The sequence below is a fragment of the Cavia porcellus genome, unplaced genomic scaffold, assembly GCF_034190915.1.
Source record: "Cavia porcellus strain 051 isolate PalLab524CR breed Dunkin Hartley unplaced genomic scaffold, mCavPor4.1 scaffold_6, whole genome shotgun sequence".
Taxonomy (NCBI): domain Eukaryota; kingdom Metazoa; phylum Chordata; class Mammalia; order Rodentia; family Caviidae; genus Cavia; species Cavia porcellus.
In genome coordinates this window covers 8,681,895-8,704,507 of record NW_026947489.1, presented here as the reverse complement: position 1 = coordinate 8,704,507, position 22,613 = coordinate 8,681,895, and the positions used below count along the sequence as shown (strand labels likewise).

Below are 22,613 nucleotides of genomic sequence, written 5' to 3'. Positions count from 1 at the left end.
GGTAAGATCATTTCACAGTATTTCAAAGTTAATCAAGCGTTTAAAGTTCAACAACGTCGGTGGGCTTAGAACCCAGGAAGTGAAACACATGAAGGTAACAACATGAAGGATGAGAGCTGTGCAAAGTGAAATAATTTAGAGTCAAACGTTATACGTGAAGTAATACATTATTAATTCCAGATAGGCTGGGATAAGTTTAAAGATCTATTATGATCTCTTAAGCAACTGCTGAGAAAGAAAAAGATGTAAAGAGGTTTAATTCCACGGTCAGCTCCAGAGGCACCTTAGAAAAATGCACTGCCACACACAGGACCCTCCGAGAGGGAGGCCAGCCTGTCGGGGGCACCAAAGGTGGTTTCCTCCAGGGATGAGCTTTGAGGGACAGGGAAGGAGAGGATAAGTGGAGGATAAGTACACGCCACAGCTGTGTACGGCTGCTTGGAAACCACTGGCTGTCAAAGGTTCCTTCACCTGAGTGAAGGCCAGCTTTAACGCCATGCCTGTCTCCCATGACCCAGGCCCACCCCGTGTCCCCGACCCTAGGTGGCATATTCCTAGAACACACGCTGTGGGCCCATCACATCCTTGGCACTTTTTCCATCTGCAACCAAACCCTCTGGCAAGCCAAGTTCTTAGCATGTCCTCAAGCTTCTGCCTCACCGCGTGCTTGGCCTCCTCCTCCTGGAGCTCCCCAGCTGCCCCTCTCACATCAGCACTCAGCCGTGTACTGCCTTCCACATCAGTACTGTTCACCGCAAAGACATGCCGAGCTCACAGAGACTCAGATTGTGCGTTTCTTTCTTCTCTCCATTGGTGTCTACACCAGAACTATACACATAACACACACTTAAAGGTAATCTATGCATTAATTAAATTATTCCCAGTCCCATGCTCTGCCATTGAATGCACTCTCTCTAGAATCTGAGAAACTTAGCCTATAATTCTGCAGTGAGCATAGAGCTAGCTAATGTAAAGAAGCTGCATTATTTTTCTCCTTTTGCATGCTAGGCAAGTATTCTGGGTCACATTCCCAGACTTCTTGTAGGTTGTGTGTGTTACTCCACTGACCCCTCCTTACAAGCTTAGCTACTGCAGGCTTTACGAATACTCTGAAGCCAGCCTTTTCAAAGTACCATTTGTAGATAATCCTCTGGGGATCTTGTTATGGTACAGATTCTGGATGGCAGTTCTGCAATGGGAGGAAGGATTCAGTCGTTTTAACAGACCCCAGATGACACAAATACAGCCAGTCTAGGGACTTGGAGGAGCAAGTCGCTCACAACCCCAAAGGTAGGGTCCACCTGCTCACTCAAAGGAAGATAAATCAATTCTGATGATCAAGTGCATCTTCTAACAGAGGGGTGACTATGCCTTGCCAGTGAGGTTGACGGTGCCCAAGGCTGTCTGGCACCCTCTCCTCTACCCTCTCCTGCTCAGTGATAGACAAACATCTAGTGGGCACTTCAGAATACCTGGCAATTGAGCTGTCACTCTGCAAGGATCCACTGGGGCACTAAGAGACATGAGATCCTGTGCTCTGAAGCCCTATTTTAACCAGGGCAGCTGGACTCAGCCATGTGAGAAGCTAAATGACACGGCCAGACACACCTGGAACAAGGCCAGAGGCATTCAGGGCTGGGCACCGGCCGAGGTGACTCCCTGGGAAGCAAGCCAGGGGCAGAGGAGTGGCTGTAGGTGGTGCTTCACCAAGCACGGCAGGTATGAGGTGGCTGCATGTCACAGGTGAACTGAGCCAACTGAGGAGCGGGGAGAGCAAGGACGGGCATGGTGCGAGCCCATGCATAACACGGAAGACCGGGCCTATCCGGGAGACACTGACACCTGTCCTTCTGCTAAGGCCAGCGGACAGGGGAAGTAGAAGTGGGTTACAGTTGGAATGGGAATCCGGGCCCAGGAAAGGCCAGGGAACAATGTGAATCTGTCTGGAAAGGGCCAGGGAGCCACAGAGGGACCCACTTTTAGAAAGGGTGGTCTCACAGCCCGGGGAGAGTCAACAGCTAGGTGGGCAGGACCCCAGGAGAGAAAATGTTGCCATGTTGGGGGATCACCAAAGGCTTTTCAGGTTCCAACCACTTGCTCCAGCCGCCAGGGCCACGGCACAACTGCTACGGCTGCTTCTGGCCCAGGGCAACAGGACACGAGGCTGCTGAGCCCTGCAGAAAGGCAGCTCCCAACGTGGCACCAGCCCCGGGCCCCTCTGCTCACGGCTGCCTACCTTACCTCCTATCTTTGCATTGTATGCTATGCCCACGATGCAGTACGAGTTGTTCGCTGAAGCGGCAACTTCTCCTGCACAGCGCGTGCCGTGTCTGAAGCGAAAGAGAAAACAAAGTGAGAACCTGGCTGGCATTGCTAAGGAATTCTGTGCATCGCACCAGGGCCTTTTGGCTGAGGATGCAGGAGAGCTCATCTTCTGCATCCCTGTCGTCACCCCACCTCTAACAGGGCGCGTCGGCCCAGTTTTGGCTGGCCCTGCCTGTCACCTGCAAGTTACAAGCGCTTGTTCATGGCTTATCTCTCCCATGGTACTTCTCCTGAGTTCCATGTCAGAGTTAGGGGCACCAGCTCCCAGCACCTGTGTCCTCTCCCCCCACACCTCCAGCACTGTCATTGGCTCGTGGCCACTGCTATTCAAGGCTCAGGGCCACGCTGTCTTGGCTGTGTCTCCTGTGACTAATGACCCATAGCTCGGCACCCAGGTGCAGCGGAATCAATGCCCAACTGACAGACCAAAAGGAAGAACGCACTGTACTGGCATCTTATGTCTTGTCCCCCGTGTTCCTACAGCACTACACTCAGCCTGGAGAGTCCTCTCATCATTTCTATGGCCACTTAAGCAGGAGCCGGGGGAAGATGCTCTAAATTGAATCTCAATAGCAGCTGGGGGGCTGATGAAGAAATTACCAGAAAAACAAATTGCTTTCCTCAGTAATGACCCCATCCTCCGATGTCCCACCCTGGGTCAGTTCCTCCAGCAGAGGCTGAAATGTACAGGCGACTCGGAGGAGCACATCACTGAGAAGAGTCCACGGAGATTCAGATCACTGGTTCAAATTTAAAGCTGTCTTTAGAAGTGGTCCTGGGTCTGTGTGCTTGCCCTTTGGAAGGGAGTCATCTGTGTTCTCTGGAACTCTCCAAGCCCCAAGGCCAGGGCCACTTGCAGGGTCACATAGCATGGTAGTTTATGCCAGGATCCAATCCTGCCCTTCAAGGGTCACTGCATGGGATATGGATCTTGCCTCCTGTGTGACCCTGAGTGACCAGGAAACAGGCCCCTGGCCCCAGGCATCCTCACTACTGGGCAGGAAGGGCACCTTGGGACATGTGGCAAGGAAAGCAGCCCTCAGGCTAAGGCTTCCACCCCTCTGAGGAGCTCTGTGGCCTATTATGTGGGACGCAGCAGTTCGGTCCAGTACAGTGTGCTGTGGGTACGGGTGTGGGGCCTTGGAATGGAACTGACCATACATCGAAACAGCACTGCAGCAATGGGGACACTGAGGCCTCATGGGTTAAGGGGTTGGTCCCTAGGGTGGCACTGCAGACAGCAGCATTGTGGGAGGCCCCTAGGTCACTGCAGGGTGATCTTGAAGGGGGTGTGGGGCCCCTGGCTGACTTGCTCCACTGTGTACCCCACCACAGTGTGCTGCATTGCCCAGGGGGAGCAATGTGGCCTATGACCCACGGGCTAGAACCTCCTGAAGTGTGAGATCTAATGAATCTTCTCCCCATTATCAGAGACGAGTCTCACACTGTTGCCCAGGCTGGTCTCAAACTCCTAAGCTTAAGTGATCTTTCTGCTTCAGCTTCCTGAATCACTGGGACCACAGGTGTGCCACTGTGGTAGGCTTAATCTTTTCTCTATACGATGGTTATCTCAGGCGTTGTGTTACAGTGACTGAAAGCTAATTAATGCAGCCATGGTGGGAGGACCCAGAGGACAAGCACCTCATCAACTCTGGGGAAGAGAGAAGGGCTTTTGTTACTGTCCTGTAAATATTTTTTAAAGAAGGGTGGGGAGGATGGGATGGGGGTAATCCCAGCACTTGCCAGACCTCTGCCACTGTGAGTTTGAGGCCAGCCTGTGCTACAAAGTGAGTTCAAGGCCAGCCTGAACTGCCTAGTAAAACCCTGTCTCAAAAAAAGACAAAAAGAGGAAAAAAATGGTGGGCACTTGGGACAAGTGCCAGGAAAAGGACATGCAGACACAGCAGACGAGCCGCAGCCCCAGGGCCAGGGCTTGCATTGCACAATCACCTGCTAAGTCACGACGTGGTGGGGCTGGAGAGATCAGGTGTCTTGTGCAATGTAAATGACACCCACGGTTTCCTGAGCACCCCAGTGTGCAAACCTTGCCTGTCACCTCATTTATCCCTCCCAATAACCCTGTGAAGTGTGGATGTCATCTCCAGGGAGAAGCCATTAAGACATCAAGTCTTTAAAACACCCCTCAGTGTGCACAGTGCTGCAAGGCCAGGGGGTGGCGGCGCTGAGATCTGAGCTCAGATTTTCCCAGCAACACACCTGCCCTTCCATCTTACTCATAAGGTCACAGAGGAAGTCACGAGACCTCAGCCATAACCCGTGTGCCAGGACACCAAACCCGTGTCTTTAACACGGTTGGCTATGCAGACTGAGATGTGAAGGCAACTGTTTTAAAATGGGAGGCACCCACATTCATTAGAGTATTGAATGCATTTGTCAAGAAGTCTGGAAACAGGAACAGCTGACCGGCAGAGGTGACAACACTAAAGGAAGAGGCTAATTCTACAGAAGCCACCCTGTGCCAGAAGGGGCCATGCCAGGCACGGCTTTGACTCCTGGATGATTTTGCAACAGCACCCATGGCCGGTCCAGGGCCCTCGTGAGGAAATTCAATAACAATTTTCCAGGGAGAGGAACAGAGAAGCAAAGGAAAAGACAAAGTGACTTACTTGTTTTCATTGCTGGCATCGTATCGAGGAGATGGGTCATAATCATTTCCGTTGACATCATAACTTGCATAAGAATCCTAGGAATGAAATCTTGGTGAATGAAGAGAGATGGCATAGTGTATCACAGTGCTGTCTTAAACTATTTTATGCCTGTCTTGAAAAATAAGGAAAGCTATACACAGTTTCTCTTTTACTACAACTAGCACGTATAGAGATTACTTTACTGTGCTAAGTACACATTGCATAAAATCTATCATCTTTTAAATTCAGTGACATTAAGGACATTTACATTGCACTGCGTCTGCCAGGAACTTTGCATCTTGCAAAGCTGGAACTCTGTGCCGTGAAACATTAACTTCCCACCCCCGTCTCCCAGCTGCCAGCAAACATCATTCTATTTCCTATCTCTAGACCTGTGACGACTCTAGGAACTCCCCAGAGGAGAATCACACAGTATCTGCCCATTATGCCTTGCTGTTGTCACTGGGGATGCAGTCTGTATGGTTTGTCCACGTCATCCTATGTATCAGAACTCTTAAAATTATATACCTTAAGGTGTACATTTTTCTTCATACACTTACGGCAATAGTAGTCATGTAATTCTTTGTTTTCCTTTGGAAACATGTCACAAAAGCTTTCCAGGGTTACTGACACAGATTTCAAAATTCGTTTATCATGGCTATCATGTGGACCCAGTACGGTTTACCTAACCGCTGTTAGGTATTCACATTGGTTACAGTCTTTAATGCATTTATCATATCGACTACCTGCCATGTGCTGTTTTATACATTTATGAACTCACTTAATCCCCACCATAGCCCTAGAAGACAGCAGTCCTCTTATTAACCCGTTTTATATATAACAACACTGAAGCGCAGGTGAGGTGAGCAAGCTGCTTACAATCTCAGAGCTAATGAGTTGCACTGTCAGGATGCCCAGGCTGAGTCCAGAGCCAGCGTGTAATCCTGCAGTTCCTCACGTAGCTAATATCTGTATGAGGACCAACTCTATGCAGATGTTTCTTGGTTCTCTAGACTCCATTCCTAGAAGTGTGACTCCTCAAACATGTGGTCCAGTGTTTCTACAATCCTCCTGTCTGGTACTGGGACAGCAGCTGGTGAAAGAGTGCTTATTTTTCCAACTTTCCCAGAGCAGTCTCCTTTATTGCTTAACTTAGTGGGGGATGATCCTTTATGGGTTTTTAAGTTAATATGCACTTAATGAGTGGCATGGCTCAATCATCTGCATGTCAGTTCTGAATCTTCACTTACATAATTTGGAGCCAGGTCCGGGTGATTCCTCTCTATGCCATCGTCCAGGATGGTGACCACCACGTTTTTTCCTGTGTAGCCCCGCTTCCACGCCGCCTGGACATTCATTTCTGATCGGCAGCGACTATTCTTGTCACCACAGTGCTGTTTGCATAGAAGACACAAAGCTCCTGATGCAGGAAAGGCACACAGTGCAAAGCCACAGAGAGACTGCTCTGCTTACGCCGGCAGGAGGAAAAGCAGCCCCTGATTTAGACAGCCGAGACCCCCCTTCTCCACCCAGCTCCTTCTGCACCTGACAACCTGGTTGTCATTGTCCTAGAGCGTTATCTCCCATTGGTAGCTCTGTGCAGGGGCCAGGCTTTCCCATTTAGCAAGTGTTACGGCCCGCATCAAACCACTTCCTCCTTATCCAAGGAGCCCCTCAAACCTACAGGGACTTTCAGAAAAAAAATTACAAATGTACACCTCTTGAATTAGGGGTTCTACACTAAAGATGAAGTGTGTCTGTCTGGAATTGTCCTAGGGATTTAGCTCGCTTGAGAGAAATCCACCCATGCCAGAGACACAGCACAGCAAATGCCCCAGGGCAGGGGGCAGAGAGGCCCACACCCTACTCACCATGTACCACATGTTGGACCAAATGGGGTCGTTGAAATAGAAGGTCTGAGGGTCGCTTCGCACCTGTCTCTTCACCCTGCGTTTCACCTTTTGTTGTTGTAGCCATTTTACCTACGAGGAAAAAGTAGTTATTATTTGCTTCAAATCTGATAGTGGTGCATACCTGAAATCCCAGCACTCAGGAAGCTGAGGTAGAGAAGGACACCATGAGTTCAAGGCCAGCCTGGGCTACAAAGTGAGCCCAACACCAGTCTGAACTGCACGGTGAGACCCTTCCAAAAAAAGAAAAGACAGACACACAAAAGTCATCCACCCGCTCTATAGGTGCCATGATTCTTTCTGTAAAAACATTACGGTCATAGTAGATGTTTGGGGTGGGGCACTCCAAAGGTACATTTTCACTTCAAAGTGACAACTTGTTCGTTACATGTAGGGGAGGACATAATACCACACTGATAGGCTCTGAAGCTGTTCTACTAAAACAAACACAAACAAAAAATCCAGACCCGGTAAAGTTGCCAGAAGAGTGATAAGTGATCTTTGTTCCACGAGAAGGGAAATATGTGGATGGGAAAGGGATGAGTGAAGAGTGTTTGGTCAAACTGTTAGCAGAAATTGCCTTCCAGGGAGACTATGAGTAAGTAAATTATGGTAATCCATACACTGACATTTTTGGCAGCCACTGGTAACATGATACTAAAACATGCACAGAGAAAAATCTAGAAAGAGATGCAACAAAAAAACCTAGAAAGGGATATGACAGTAGCAACTTTGGGGAGATGACATTATTGCCAATTTAAAGTTTTTAATTGCTTTTAGGATTTTATACATTTTTAAAAATTGGTCTGATTTGCCTTCACAATCAAGGAGAAGGCTTGACAGACAGTATAAATGGTGTGTAAGAACAGGATCCGGGAGCGGGGCTGTCTAGATTACAAACTCAGCCCACACTCACCAGCCATGTGAGTTGGAATCCGAAGCCAGCCTTCTCCCTCAGTCTGCCTGCAGACCGGGGCTGTCTAGTCTGACCCCCGTGGGTTTGCACTGTATATGGATGGTCTGTAGCCCGGGTCCAGACCAGTGCCTGGCACACGGCCGTTACTATCATCATTTCTGCACACATTCTTTTCAAGCTAGAGGAGCTTACTCATTTTTAAAGGATCTCATGGGAGCGGAGGTATTTCCTTTGGACTTAGTGTAGTGGTCACTCTAGTTCAGCAATGATCAAAGCTAGGGTTTAGCACAGTACAGTACTGGGGTCCAAATCTGGCAGGAAGAGGATGAGGATGGGGACCTAAACTCTGTTCTCAAGGGATCTGTGCCGTAATCCAGGATTCCACCAAGCAGAGAAGATGGGGTGAGACTGAAGGATTCTGCATGGGATTGGGGAATGGGATAGAAGAGAAGTGGGAGAAAGATAGGAGAGGGAAAAGGACAGAGCTAAACATGACAAGGGGGCTCCTGGGCCACAGCTGGGAATTCTAGCCTATCCCGGAAGCTCGAATGGCTGTGAAAGCAAGCAGCTGCCAGACAGCATCAGGAGTGAGGGCATCCCATTGGAAACCGCGGTTTGGATTTCCCGCCGCCCAGCGGCTGGCTGCCTCCACAGCGGCTCGGCAAGGAGAGACGCGCCGAGCTCTGGGAACGGGAGTCTGCGAACGGAGTCGGAAACAGGACGGACAAGGAGGAAAACTGACTGGTGGCGAGGTGAGCAAGAAACTGATCCCCTACCACAGTTTGACTCCAGCGGAGGTTTTTCTGGGCTCGGGCAGTCCTGTAAGAGCAGGGCGCGGTGACAACTCCAGCCGCACATTCCCCTCTCGGACGGGATTGGTGAAAGGTGCCTGGCCTGAGTGACGCTGCTGGCGGACTCCCTAGGCTGGCCTAACCCAGATCCCAGAGCCTGACGGTGGCCCGGAGGAGCGACCGACTCCCGCATAGGCTGCCTCCTCCGCAACTCCCTGGGGCGCAGCGGTGGGCGGGAACAACTAGCCAGCGCAATTTGATCAGGCTGTGGCTGACAGGCAGGGAAGCCGGGCCTCCTATGTAAGATTGCATTTTATAAGGAACAGAAAATATGGGGAAGGGAAGCAACAAAAAAGGCTCCTCGGCCCCCAATCCTGAGAAACAGGCAATAGTGGACACCGCACCAATATACATTAAGCGCCATCTAGAGAGCCTCATAGACCAATTCAGGAATGAAGTTATCAATGACCTGAAGCTAGAAGTATGCAGAATAGTTAGAGAAATGCTAAGCACCACCCAGGAAAAAGCAGATGGTGGAATGGAAGAACAGAAAAAGAGGGGAGAATTGCTTGATGGAGAAAACAGAGAAAGCATTGAGTATGTGAAGCAGGTTCAAAGAGACTATCAAGAAATTAAGAAGTCTATCCAAGACTGGCATAACAGCTTGAAAGAAACTAAGGACAGACTATCTGAATTGGAGGGCAGACTTGAAACATGGGAGAATGAAATGAAAAACTTCTTAAAAATAACAAAGAAACACACAGCAATAATACAAAGACAAGAAGATGATAAGAGGATCCATAACTTAAGGATTAAGAACATAAAAGAAGAAGTAGGGACACAAACAAGTGAACTACAAAAGCTACTCACAGAAATAATCCAGGAGAATTTTCCTAATTTAGCAAAAGGTAAAGATACTCAGATGTATGAGGCATACAGGACCCCAGCTACCAACAACCCTAACAGAGAAACACCCAGGCATATAATAATAAAAATTCCAGAAATTCAATACAAGAACAGAATATTAAAAGCTGTAAGAGACAAGAAACAGATCACTTACAAGGGAATACCCATCAGAATTACAGCAGATTTCTCTTCACAAACCATCAAATCACGAAGAGCATGGGGAGAAATAATTCAAGCTTTGAAAGATAATAATCTCCAGCCAAGATTGAGATATCCTGCACAACTGTCCCTGGAAATTGATGGAAAAACGAGGTGCTTCCAGGATAAAGAGGAACTGGGGGAATTTGCAACCACCAATTCAACCCTACAGAAAGTATTGCAGGATATTCTAAAAAAAGAAAAATACAAAGAACCCAGAAATCGTGGCGGGGAGGCCACAACGAATGGAGCAGAGAACAAAATGAAGAAGACAAACTGATAGCTACTGACAGAAAAAGAGCTCAACAGAAATGAGACAGAGAAGATTGGATGATAGGAACAGCTTTTTTTGGAGAAAATGACATCTTAATAGGTAATGCTGATTTAGTACCATCTTGTTTTGAAGTCTCATCTAGCTTTTGTTCTTCTGTCTCCAATGGTCTAAACAGGTTGTATCTTATTGGATTTTGTTATGTACGATAGTATAAGCAAAAACCTTTTAAGGACAAGGAGATTATACAGAGACCATTGTTCATTTTCTGTTAGTCGATTCTAAATACTCTATAATGCTGTCATTCTCTTAAATGGTTTTACATTGTTTTGATATACTTAATGCTACAGTATATGAAGTTGTACTCAAGGACTTCAGGGAGGGAGTCAATATGGTAACTATTTTTGGGTCAGGATTATCTGGTGGTGAAACACTATTCTGCTTAAATGGTTATGTTTTGATCTGCCCTGTTTCGCTGTTATGCCCTCTTTTTTCTCAATCTCCACTCCATTATTTACTTTTTTATTTTTATCCATTTAATTAAAGGGAAAAATATAGCAGGATATAATATAGTAACCCACTTTGACTTTCTATTATCTCGATTTGAAGCCCTGTATTACTCTCACCATCTTGTTTTTGACTGAGGTTCCTCTATTCTGTTTTGCCGGATAGTATCAGGTTCGAAAGTTTAGGCATCAGCTGAGAAGATAATGAGATTCATTATAACGCCCATTCTCGTTGACTTTTATCTACTTTTGAAGACCTACAATATCTCCAATGTTTTGGTTTTGTCGGTTTTATTCTTTACGGTTTTGTTCAATTGTATAACAACTAATGATATAGGCAATTCTATTAGAAATAGCGGGAGGCATTATGGTAACCATTGTTGATCACCTTGTATTATGTTTTTATATTATCTATTATGTCCACCCTTTTGCCTTGACCGATTCTGTTCTGTTATGTCACATTTGGTTTTACTCTCTTCCAAAAAACAATAAGAACCGTGGGAGCAATGAAACCCAAAATGTGTAATAGTCATTGTACAAAAGAGAGGAAAAGAAAGTGCTCTAAACTATATAACTGCATGCATATTTAAATGTATAAGACAGAAAATGATATCACAGAGTTTTATTGGATCATTGAACAGAACTGTTTGCAGTATCATTGTTGGAATGTCCACTCTACAAGCTTTAATTTTGTGACTTGAACAATTATTTCTAAGATGGCAATATGTAATCCATTAACTAGTGATTGCCTACTGCGCATTTTTTTCTCCTGTAAATCTGTATAACTTGTACCCCTTCACTGTTTTTTTTTCTTTCTTTTCTTTTCTCCTTAAATAAAATTAAAAAAAAAAAAAAAAAAAAAAAAAAGGAGTGAGGGCGTCCCAGAGCCAAAGGGCAGGACTTCCTTTCCTCCTGTCTTGACTTCCCCAGTGTCACAAGGGAGGAGAGCAGAACACTCCCACAGGCAACCTCACAGTTAAGGGTGGGAATTGATCCTGAAGGCACTCTTGGGATACAGGGCCAATGTTCAGAAACAAATACCATAGTCTGTTCTACTCCATGTGGGGTGTACATAAAACACTCAGAGACCAGGACCCTTAGAAACACTGCAGAAAAGTTCAAGATCAATTTTAAGTTAGACACTTAAAAAGCCTCAGCATGAAGCCCAAGATAACTTATAATTGCCACTACAGATACTCCCCAGAAAAATGGAACTATAAAATGAGATATTTTGTTGATGCTTCCCACTGAAGGCATTTTGCAACTTTCCCAATCTATTACTGCCTGAAGTAAAATGCTTGTACCTGGTATAAAATATCTAAGATGATATTTCATAATCTGCTTAACACCCTGTTATAAAATACAGCAGGACGCGGCACCAAGCACATCAGGATGTTCCCATCCCTTGCTGAGCTCTGAATTCATTATGATACCACCCAGCACCTTCCAGGTGCGGTGGTACCAGGCCACATTTCCAGGCAGAGAAGGACGTGCACTCTGCTCTTCCAAGCCCGAGTGAGTGCCCCCCCAGCATCAATTAGGTAATGTGGGGAAGCCTGTTTCTGGAAGTGATGGAATAGTTGCCTAGTGAGATGGAGCATTTGGCATCTGTTATGGCCTTGAGTCTAGATGTTTCCCCAAAGCCTCAGCCAGTCACAGATGGAGCTTTGCAGAGGTGGCTGGATCTAGAGCTTGTGTGCTAGGATTGATTCATGGCATGATGCCAGGATTATGGGTGCCCTGACTTGGGCACAAGTGCTGGATAGAATATGTTGCTGTTTTCCTGTCTTCTGCCTCCATGAGCTGTTTCTCCTCTGAGATGCCCCTCTGCCATGCCACCCTGCCTTGGAACCAGCCAACTGCGAAGTGAAACCTCCATAAACTGTGAGCTAAATAAACTTTTCCTCTTTTAACTTTGGGTGTCAGGTATTTTGTCTCAGCAGCAATAAAAGTAATTAAGATAGCATCCCACCCATTAATCATTGCTGGACTCTGCATAAATAAAAGTCCCATGCTGACACATGGCTCTCAGGATGAGGTAGGCCAGCACCAGGTCCACAGCATGGCTGGGGCACTCCCAGTGGCAGGATCCCAGCCCTCTTCCATGCCCTGGTAATAGACCTGATCATTGCAAGCTCTGGACTGCCACCAAGACAGTGTTGGTCCAACGAAACCAAACATGATAGATTTGCCAGGAGAGGGGGTTTCGGAATCCCAGCTCTATGGAGATGAAATTCAGGTGGACAGCAAGGTCACAGCAGCCAATTTTTGTCAGTGGTCAGCTGGTTCTTTTCCCTGGGCTCTGGTCACTGCCTTACTCTGCATCCATCCTAGGAGGCACAATGGAACCACTGATCACGCTTCTTACACTCTACAAAACACAAGACACTCTCCAAACGCAGCTTCCCTGACTTCTCTGCACACTGGGAATCCTGTGATTACTTATTCAGCTGCTTGCTCAACTGACTCCTTGTACACCACGTGCTTGTTCTGGGAAAGGAGCAGGAATAGACCTGGGGCTTGTCCAGCGCTCTCTGCTTTTCCCTCTACCTCGGCTTGGATGCAAAGCTCTTGTTTCATGTTCCCCCTAGGTTAGAGCCCAGAAGCTACCCAGCCACAGAAGGAAGGCTGGCGATGCGCCAATGACCGAACCCAAGGGACTGAAACTCGAACTCACCTGTTCATGTAGAAAGGTACCTTCTCATGGGCATGTTCAAAGAGTCTCATGGGAGTGCCACTTATGAAAAAGAACCACATCACCGAGCATCTCTTATGTACCGCTTATGGAATTAGTTATTTGGTGGGACTCACAGATAAATGGCGAAATGGTGAGAGTCGTGGGGGAATGGAGAGTCCACTCTTGGATTATTTACTTCATACATGGAATCACTTGATTTAGGAAAAGCAACTTGGGAGTCTCGGTAGGATTTAAAGCATTCTCCCTCTCCTAGGAGGACCAGTCCTAATGGGGACCTAGTCGTGCTTCTCTGGCAGTACACACACTATCACTTTCACTGAAGCTTCAATCACAACCTCCTCAACAGACGCCTCATAACAATATCTAAGTAGAAGGTTCAGATTTCCTTTGTGAAAAATGTGTGGAAGAATCAGTAGCACATGCTGACTACATTCCAGGGCCACAGATACACAACTTTAGAAAATAAGTCCTAAATCCAAGTAAGACCACAAATGAGGAACCCTGCCCCCATCTTGATTGGCTGGATTTGGGTTTGCTATGGTTTGGAAGGGTTACCCAAAGGCCCGCGCGTTGAAGGCAGGGTCCTCAGCCTACAGTGCTGGTGGGAGGTGGGGCGCAGTGGCAGGAAGTCAGGTCGCTGAATACGTGCCCTTGGCAGGATACTCGGCCTATTTCTTCTTTTTGTTTTGCTTCCTAGCCACCATAAAGTGAACAGCTTCCTCCAGCACAGGCTCCTGCCATGATGCACTATGCTGTCCCAGGCCCAGAGCAACAGGGGTCAAATGATGATGGACTGAAATATGGAAAATCCTGGGCCAAAATAAACCTTTCCTCTTTTTTAAGTTATTTGCCAGGTATTTGTCACAGTGACAGAAAGCTGACTAACACAGGGGTGATGTGATTTTCTTCTGTTGCCCAGCTGGTCTGTACACTTTACCTGGGCAGGGTCTACATTCTCTGCACCACTGTATTTTATTGTGCTGGGTGATTCATGGCATACAGTGAGGGCTCATTAAATGTTTCCCAGATGACACAGGGTTAGGCTTCAGATTTGAAACACAAATACACTTCAGATTATAAATATACTAGGAAAAAAATTTCTTTTCTTCTGAGTTGAAATTGTGATCAGATCTTAAAATCCTGAGTGATCTTGCTCTTTTCTTGTAGCAGATCAATTATAAGTACAAGTACAAGATGTATTTGCCAAATGCAACTTCTAGCCCAAACACAAAGTGCATCTGCTCACAAAAGTGTTCTGATTTCTTTAAAGATTTTAAAAACATAACTTTATTCTGATTTTTTTTCCCTCTCATTCATTTTCTATTAGTATGTTTCTGGCTGACCATGCCACACTCTTATCCTAGAAAGTTCTCTGTCCTGGAAGTCAATTCTAGGCAGAAAGAAGACTTCATAACCTTAAGATTGCATGAAAAATGATTTATTTTGTCTTTGGTTTTGTGCACTGCTGGGGATGGAATCTAGGACCTTCCACAAGCTGGGCAGCTCTACCACTGAGCTACATTCCCAGTCCTACAATTTCTTTTTAATTTTTTTTGTAGTATAAGCCCTCTTGCAACTTTCTTCTGAAGTCAAGTTAAAGTTAGACACCTGTGGGATATCCTTCTGTAGATATAATTAGGTAGAATTAAAGGTCACCCACAAAGATGCAAAATAAACAAGCAGAGCCTTGTCTGGATGGCAGAGAATGGCCCGTGGATGTCAAGAGTTATCACTGTTGCCAGGTTGTAAATGTTGTCTGAGTGGCAGCCTTAACAGTGGCCTCTTTTCTGTGGACTGTGGGCATGTTGCCAGACCAGAAGCCCAGGTGACACATTGGCCTTGGGTGTGACAAGGAGTAAAAGGAAGTATTTTGGAAAATTTTTATGAGACAATGTCACCAAAGGGAACATGATATCTTTTTTTTTTTTTAAAAAGGAGATTAAGATAAAAGAGGGCATAACAACATAACAACACAGGTCATAACAGAACAATTTAAGCAACATAGTGTTTCACCACAAGACAGCCCGACATAACAGTAGTTACCATAGTGTCTCTTTCCATATACTATAGCAACAAACATAACAAGACAGTGTAAAACCATTCAAGAGAATGAAAGTATTACAAGGTATTTAGAACCAATTAACAGAAAACGAACAATTCTATATTATCTCCTTGCCTATAAAAATTTTTGTTTATACTATTACATATAATAAAATCTAATAAGATAGAACATGATAAAACTGATGGAGACAGAAGAATGAAAGCTTGATGGGACTTCAAAACAAGATGATATTAAATCAGCATTAGCTATTATAATGTCTTGTTTTCTTCAAAATAGCTGTTCATACCATCACAGACAATAAAATCAAATAACCCAGAATAAAACCATTCCAATTAATGAATGAAAACATTATAAGGCTTCAAAGCAATACAATGGGGAATCATGATTACCACATACTTTTATGTATTCTTACCATTTCTTACACTAGGGAAACTATTCAATATTTATACATGTGAGTTTGATTTATTTCTCTTATGAGTATGGTCTCAAGCTGCGCCCATTTACTTGTAAATATCTCAGTGTGATCATTCTTTATAGCTGAGTAGATCTCCATTGTATAAAAATACCACAGCTTTTTTATCCATTCCTCGGTTGATGGACACTTACTTATTGGCTATTACAAATTGTGCTGCTATAAACATGGGTGCACATATATCACTGTGCTATGATGTTTTCAGTTCTTCTGGGAATATGCCTAGAAGTGGAATAGCTGGAACAAATGGGACTTCCAATCCCAGCTTTTTGAGAAATCTCCAAACTGACCTCCACAATGGTTGCACCAGTCCACACTCCCACTAACAGTGCAGGAGAGTTCCTTTTTCCCCACAGCCTCTCCAGCATTTGTTGGTAGTTTTCTTGACGCTGGCCATTCTTTCAGGAGTGAGATGGAATCTCAGTGTGGTTTTAATTTGCATTTCTCTAATGAGTAATGATGATGAACATTTTTTCATGTATTTATTTGCCATTTGTATTTTTTCATCTGAGAATTGTATATTCATCTCAGATGCTCATTTTTGGATTGGATCTTTGAATTTTAGGGGTCTGATTTTTAAAAAATTCTTTATATGTTTTTAGACAGAAGTCCTTTGTCTGAGGGACAGTTCACTAAGATTTTTTCCCAGTTTGTGGGTTTTCTTTTCACTATGCTGGAGATTTCTTTTGACAGGCAGAAACTTTTTAATAAGAGGTGATCCCAGTTATTGATTCTGGGAAGTATTTCCCATGAGGTTTGATTCCTGTTCATGAATTCTCTACCTACCCCTATGTCTTCAAGGTTTTTACCTGATTTGTCTTCCAATAGATTTAGTGTTTCTGTTTTAATACTCAGTTCTTTGATCCATTTAGATTTTAATTTAGTACATGGTGATAGGCATGGGTCTAGTTTTAGTTTTCGGCATATGGAGAGCCAGTTTTTCCAACACCATTTATTAAAGAGACTGTCATTTTTCCAGTGGACATGTTTGGCCCCTTTATCAAAGATAAGGTGGTTGAGTGTGTTTGTAGTTGTGGTTGTATCTTCTAATCTATTCCATTGATCTTTGGCCCTGTTTTGATTCCAGTACCATGTTGATTTTACTACAGTTGCTTTGTAGTATACTTCAAGTCAGGGATTGTGGTACCTCCTGCCTTGCCTTTGATACTTAGAACTGTCTTTGCTATTGTAAGTCTCTTCTGGTTCCAGATGAATTTTAGGAGTGATTTCTCTAGATCTATGAGGTATGTTGATAGTATTTTTATTGGGATTGCATTGAATCTATATAACAGTTTTGGGAGAATGGCCATTTTCACAGTATTTATTCTTCTTATCCATGAGCAAAGGATGTCTTTCCATTTTCTGAGATCCTCTTCAATTTCTTTTTTTAGTGTATTACAATTTTCCCTGTATAGGTCTTCCACTTCTTTCGTGGGAATAATTCCTAAATATTTCATTTTTGGGGTTGCTAGTGTGAAGGGTGTGGCTTCTCTTATTTCTCTCTCTGTGATTTTCTTGTTAGTGTATAGGGAACATGATATCTTGCTTGCCCTCTACTTAAAGCTTCATATACCTTCAGCCCTCATCCACTCAGGAGCCTTAGGAAGCTGCTGGGAGCTGGAGACTCCTACGAGGGCGTTCAGAGTCTTTGCTCTGGATGGAGCTAAAGTGTCAAAGGATACTAGCCAGAGACCCTTGCTCCTAGGAGTCTTATACTTGAATGGGTATTCACTGGCCAGCTCTGTTGAGAGTTTTGCACAGGTTTTGTGCTCCACACATAGTCGGCTGTGTGCAGAGGAGGGACATTTCCTGCAAGCCCTCTCTTTTCTTCTTTCCCCTTGGCTTCCTCAAAGTGAAGGATACTTTAATCTGTAACTGTGCGAGGGAGGACAAGGGAGGTTCCTTATACTGTGAGCCAGGCTGACTGCACACCAGGACAAAGCGGTAGAGGGCATCATGCATCACCTCCTCAGCATTCAGGAGCCACCAAATCCTAGTCTCCTCCAGGGGAGAATAACCACACTAGGCGTACAGAAAAGAAACCACTGACTCTTTCTCTTTGTAAAAAGTTGGACATCCTGCCTCGACTTCACCTCTAAAAAAGCAATGTCACCGGTCCATTTCAGAGTGTCTTTGCACTTCGTTGTCTTTGAAGCTTAGATATTGATTCCCATCAATATCAATTCCTCTGAACACCTAACCAGGCTAACATTCAACCAGATAAAGAGCAAAATGAGAAGGCTGGGTGGGGAATGTAAAGAGAGACAAACAATGGTTCCGACAAGCGCACATCATCTTGTAGAGTGCAAGGTGGTCCCCTCTTCAACAGGCAGGAGCTGACACACATGGGAACTGTGGGGAGCTAAGGGCCTATGGTCCTTCAGGGACTGGAAAGACAGGCTTCAGTCCCAGCAACAGCCCAGAAAGTCATGTGGGCATGAGCATTTGGTTGTTTCCTCCCGGAGACAGACAGCTCTCAATGTTTATCGCTTGGAAGGGGGCCTGTGATGCCCCTGTGGTTAGGAAGCACTGAGCTAAGCAGGCCCATGAAGAACACATGCTACTGCTGTCATCTTTCGGGAGGAGGGGACCACCACTGTCGTAGCAAACAAGAGCTGGTGATATGCCTATGCCCACCTGTGGCCTTGGGTGAACATGGGGAATGCCAGGCCACTATGCCACCAGACAAAACCTGGTGTGCCAGGGCAGTAGAAGAGGAGGAGAAATTAGGCAAACCCCAAAAATAAGAGATAATCTAACTCAGCCTAGACACCCACCTTCCCCCTCCTCCTGTGTCACCAAGGCAACAGGGAAGCCAGCTCCCTCCCACTTCCACACCTGCAGCCAGAACAGAAGCTATACAGACCACGGCTTGATTTCTGCCCAGAAGGTCACCGCCAAACTGCCGAGAGAGGACAGTGCACATTCTGCTAATTTGGCAAATGGACAGTGGGTGCAAAAGCACTTTGGGAAATTAAAGCTATTTGTTCATTTGTAATTTAATTCTTAGTTGTCTGAAAGGAATCAGAAGGTCCCTCTCTCCCCACCACATGTCACAGGCCTGTGGTCATCAAAAACAGAACAAATGGCCAGTTTCATCTTTTGGCTGGAATATGTCCCTTCCCAAAGTCTTGTGTTGAAGTCCCCAGAGCCTCAGAACGAGACTGTGGAGATGTACAAGACCTCAGAAGAAACCAACGCTGCCTGAATGTCACCCTCCTGGCCTCTGTCACTGTGGGACAATGATTTGGTGTTGTTTGAGCCACGCAATCTGTGGCACTTTCTTACAGCAACCCTCCGAGACTAGTAAAACTATCAAGCCAGACACTGGTCAATACGTCTTGTGTGCAGCCGTTAGCATTAGCAATATAGGAAAAGGCTTTGTTCATGCAGGATCCTTCTAGTGTTTTTGTTCTAATGGAACTAACATGAGCCAAAATTTATATCTAAAATGTTTAGATTGAAAGAAGCTTATAAGCAATGATAACAAACACATCCTGCAGACATGAATCTAACTTCTGAAAACTGAGATACAGGCTTCCACCTATTTACTGGGCAATTGCTGGACCTACAAATAAAATGCGGCCTGGACTCTCAAGAACTTCAGACTGCAATGATAAGAGATTGGCTTGTGTGCTTCAAACTACAAGCTCCTGTCCCTCAGAGCATCTGGGGACCAGGTCAGTTCGCATTCCCAGAACCCGCCCCCCTTCTTTTCCAACACTACACACGCTTCCCAGCTTGCCAGTTCAGGGGTCCGTCTGTTACTCCTCCGCCAGACACCAGCCACATCCCAAGCAAACGGAACTAGCCTCAGTGGTGGACACCAAACACTGCTCCCTCTCTTGGGTAGAACAAAAACATGCAACTGCTATGAGGAGCAGGCCAAGTCTGAGGACTTCCGGGAAGCTTCCCAGTAGCAGGGAGGGGAGGGTAGGGGCGAGAACAGAGTGACATGGGGTGAGGCGGGGAGTAATCTGTACAAAAGCTGTAAGGAGGGGAAGACTGAGGTCATCCAGAACAGTGAGGCTGGGCTCGGGGGAGGGGCTGGGAGGTGGAGGAGGAAACCCTAGGGACAGGATCTCGTAGCAGCTGGAGAGGAGTCAGGTGGGGACCCAGGATGCCTACAGCAGGCTGTGCAGTGGTCCAGGCGAGAGGACACACAGGACATGGGCAGGGCCAACTGCACAGGAGGTGGGCTGGCCCAACTGGCGAAACAGGCAAGGACAGCAGGGCTGCCAGCTTGTGGCTCACGCCATGCGACACAGATGAGCGCTTCTCTTTGAGGTCAGACAGTGAGCTGAGATTGGGACACGATGACATTGAGCCGCCTTTGAGAGACCAAAGTGGGGGTGCTAAGTGTAAAGGTGGAAGAGCAAAATGCTGTCTTTTAAAGCAAAGGTCCCCAAGCCCTGGACCTGGGCTGGTACTGGCCTCAGCCTGTCAGGAAATGGGCTGCATGGTAGGTGAGGAAGCAAAGTGTCCTCTGTGTTTACAGCCACTGGCACCCCTCACCCCACTGTCAGAGCTCTGCCTCCTGTCAGATCAGCAAGGGCATTAGGGCCTCACAGGAGCACGAACTCCACCACAAACGGCACACACAAGGGGTCTGGGCTGCACACTCCTTCTGAGTGTGGAATAACTGAAATAAAATGCACGATGTCATCATAATAAAGTGCCCAATAAATATACATCCACTTGCACTACCCGAACCATCCCCTCTCCCATCTGTGGAAAAACTGTCTTCACAAAACCGATCCCTGGTGCCTCAAAAGTTGGGGATTGCTGTTTTAAAGTATATTCTAAAATTCAACCTTTGTACCAGTTCATAGTAGCCATGTCACTCAGACTAGTTAGACTGTGCCAAAAATAAACAGGTCGCGGTCCCTGTCATCAGCACTGCCAGGAGGGAGGCTGCGGGCTAGGAGAGACAGAGACCTCTCCCTCCCCACGTGGCACACCCCTCGGGGCAGCAGGCTGCCCAGGTCCCAGCTGTCACACAGTTCACCAGCCTCTCAGATCAATCTGGTCACTGACAGCCTAGACACTGTTATGTGCCGGGAACTTTTTGTTTGTTTGCACTTCCAGGGTTCTAGCACACAAAACTATCAGATAAAATTCCATCTGTGGTTAATGAAAGATCTCCTTAAACGTTGCATCACTGCTGGACAGAAACTTGAGCTCTGATTAAACTCTGGGGGCAAAGTCCCATCCTACAAAATAGAATGCCGACCTGGTCCTGGAAATAATTTTGCAACTTTGGAACATTAAAGCACTGAAAAGAAGCATCTTATGGAAGGCTCCTAGCACCCCGGAAGGAGCCACCAACAGCCGCTTTAATAACATCTTTAACCTTCCACTTCCGTCATCCATCTGGCTAAGCACCAAAGGGAAGGAAAGGGCTGAACCCGAGTCATCATGCTAAAATGTAAGGGTTGGAAGACACAGGCGGCAGCGTCTAACTATAAGCCAGCTTGGAACAGAATCAGAACAAGTAATTTTAAAAAAATTTGTGAGCCCTTTCAGCTATTGGCTGATGCCTCTGTAACATCTACCCTTCTTCAGACTTTTGGCAAAAGAACAAGTTAAAAACAAATGCTTTCAGTTTGCTTAAATGACAGCCCTTGGAAAAACCCAGCGACTGATACTGCACACTGAGAACGCTCAGGCTGTTCTCCCCAGGATAGGGCTGATCAACAAAGCAATTGGAACAAAATAGCCCTTTTCAGACCGTAAAATTAAAAAAAAAAATCAAGTGAAGGTAATTAAGAATCTAAGGGAAACGATGGCTCAGCGCTAGCACAGATCAATCCAAAAGGAGCTCAAGAAGTATCTGAGTGTGTTACACGTGTGTCTGTGATTAAAGGAAAACAAGCCCCACAAATGCCTCCCTTGTGTTTTCTTTAACAAATGTCCACTCTATCAGTTCCTATGTGTCATTGGATATGCCATAAATTCCATCGATTATTAAAACACTGTTATACAACAGAAACTGAAGCTAATTAAAATAGAAAACCATCTGTACTCAATTGAACTTTATCCTAAGCCCTATAATGTTCATTTTGTGTTTGGTCATTCCAACACAATAGCAACTTTGCATTCCAATGCCTCTGAATAATATTAAATCATCTTTTCCTTTTCGTTAACAATATTAATTACACAACTCTCCAGATGTTAAGGTGTCACCAAGAAGGCCGTGCTCATGTAGGCAAATGGTTCAAATGGGCTGCCATAAAAGACAACACTGAATGTCTATGTAAAACAGCTAATTTTGCCAAATATTTAATTGGAAATGACAAGGCAACATAAATATTCGTCGGACTGACAGCTAACTGATTTGGTGTGCCTTAAAACTAGACTAATGTAAACAGAGGTATTTCAGCTGTGATTCTGCATTCATAATTGGTTTAGATGTCTATACGCTTTCCCTGGGGCTATGACTTTAATTAGAACTGTGGGAGACAATCAGCCAATCCCGTGCAGGGTCCAGGCAGAGCTGGGAGGGTCTGGCTGTTTACCTTTTTCCTCTTTCTTCTTTATTGGCAGGATGCTTTGATAGTAGCCCTGCCAGGAGCTTATTAAAAAACTCTGTGTAAAAGGGATTTTCATTCGAAATCATTTAACTGCCAGAGCCTTTCCCTGGGACGCCTACCCTTTCCCTGTTTCCCACTAGGACACAACAGATGACTGAGAATACTTTGCCCTCGCTCTCACACGGAGTTTAGTACTGGAGAAGCACCTAAAATGAGTCAACCGCGCAGCTCAGAGGCTGTCAAGGGAGACGAGGGGAGGCACCAAGGCCCTGAGCCCTCTGTGGAGCCGGCCCTGGCCACCGGGCACCCCATACACGCCAGACTCCACTTCCCTGCTGTGCCACGGGCTCCTCACGGCTGCTCACCAAGGTGGACCT

General features: G+C 45.8%; 1 protein-coding gene across 2 annotated transcripts in view; it reads right to left on the bottom strand.

The window, feature by feature from the left end:
- Positions 1-22,613, bottom strand: part of Pcsk6 (proprotein convertase subtilisin/kexin type 6) — a 179,864-nt gene that overhangs the window by 109,553 nt on the left and 47,698 nt on the right. For both annotated transcript variants that reach the window (XM_063249917.1, XM_063249918.1), the window contains exons 3-6: positions 6,845-6,955; positions 6,224-6,367; positions 4,953-5,029; positions 2,242-2,330 (exon numbers count right to left, since the gene is read on the bottom strand). In XM_063249917.1, coding sequence (XP_063105987.1) covers positions 2,242-2,330; positions 4,953-5,029; positions 6,224-6,367; positions 6,845-6,955 — 421 coding nt within the window. The remainder of the gene's footprint in view (positions 1-2,241; positions 2,331-4,952; positions 5,030-6,223; positions 6,368-6,844; positions 6,956-22,613) is intronic.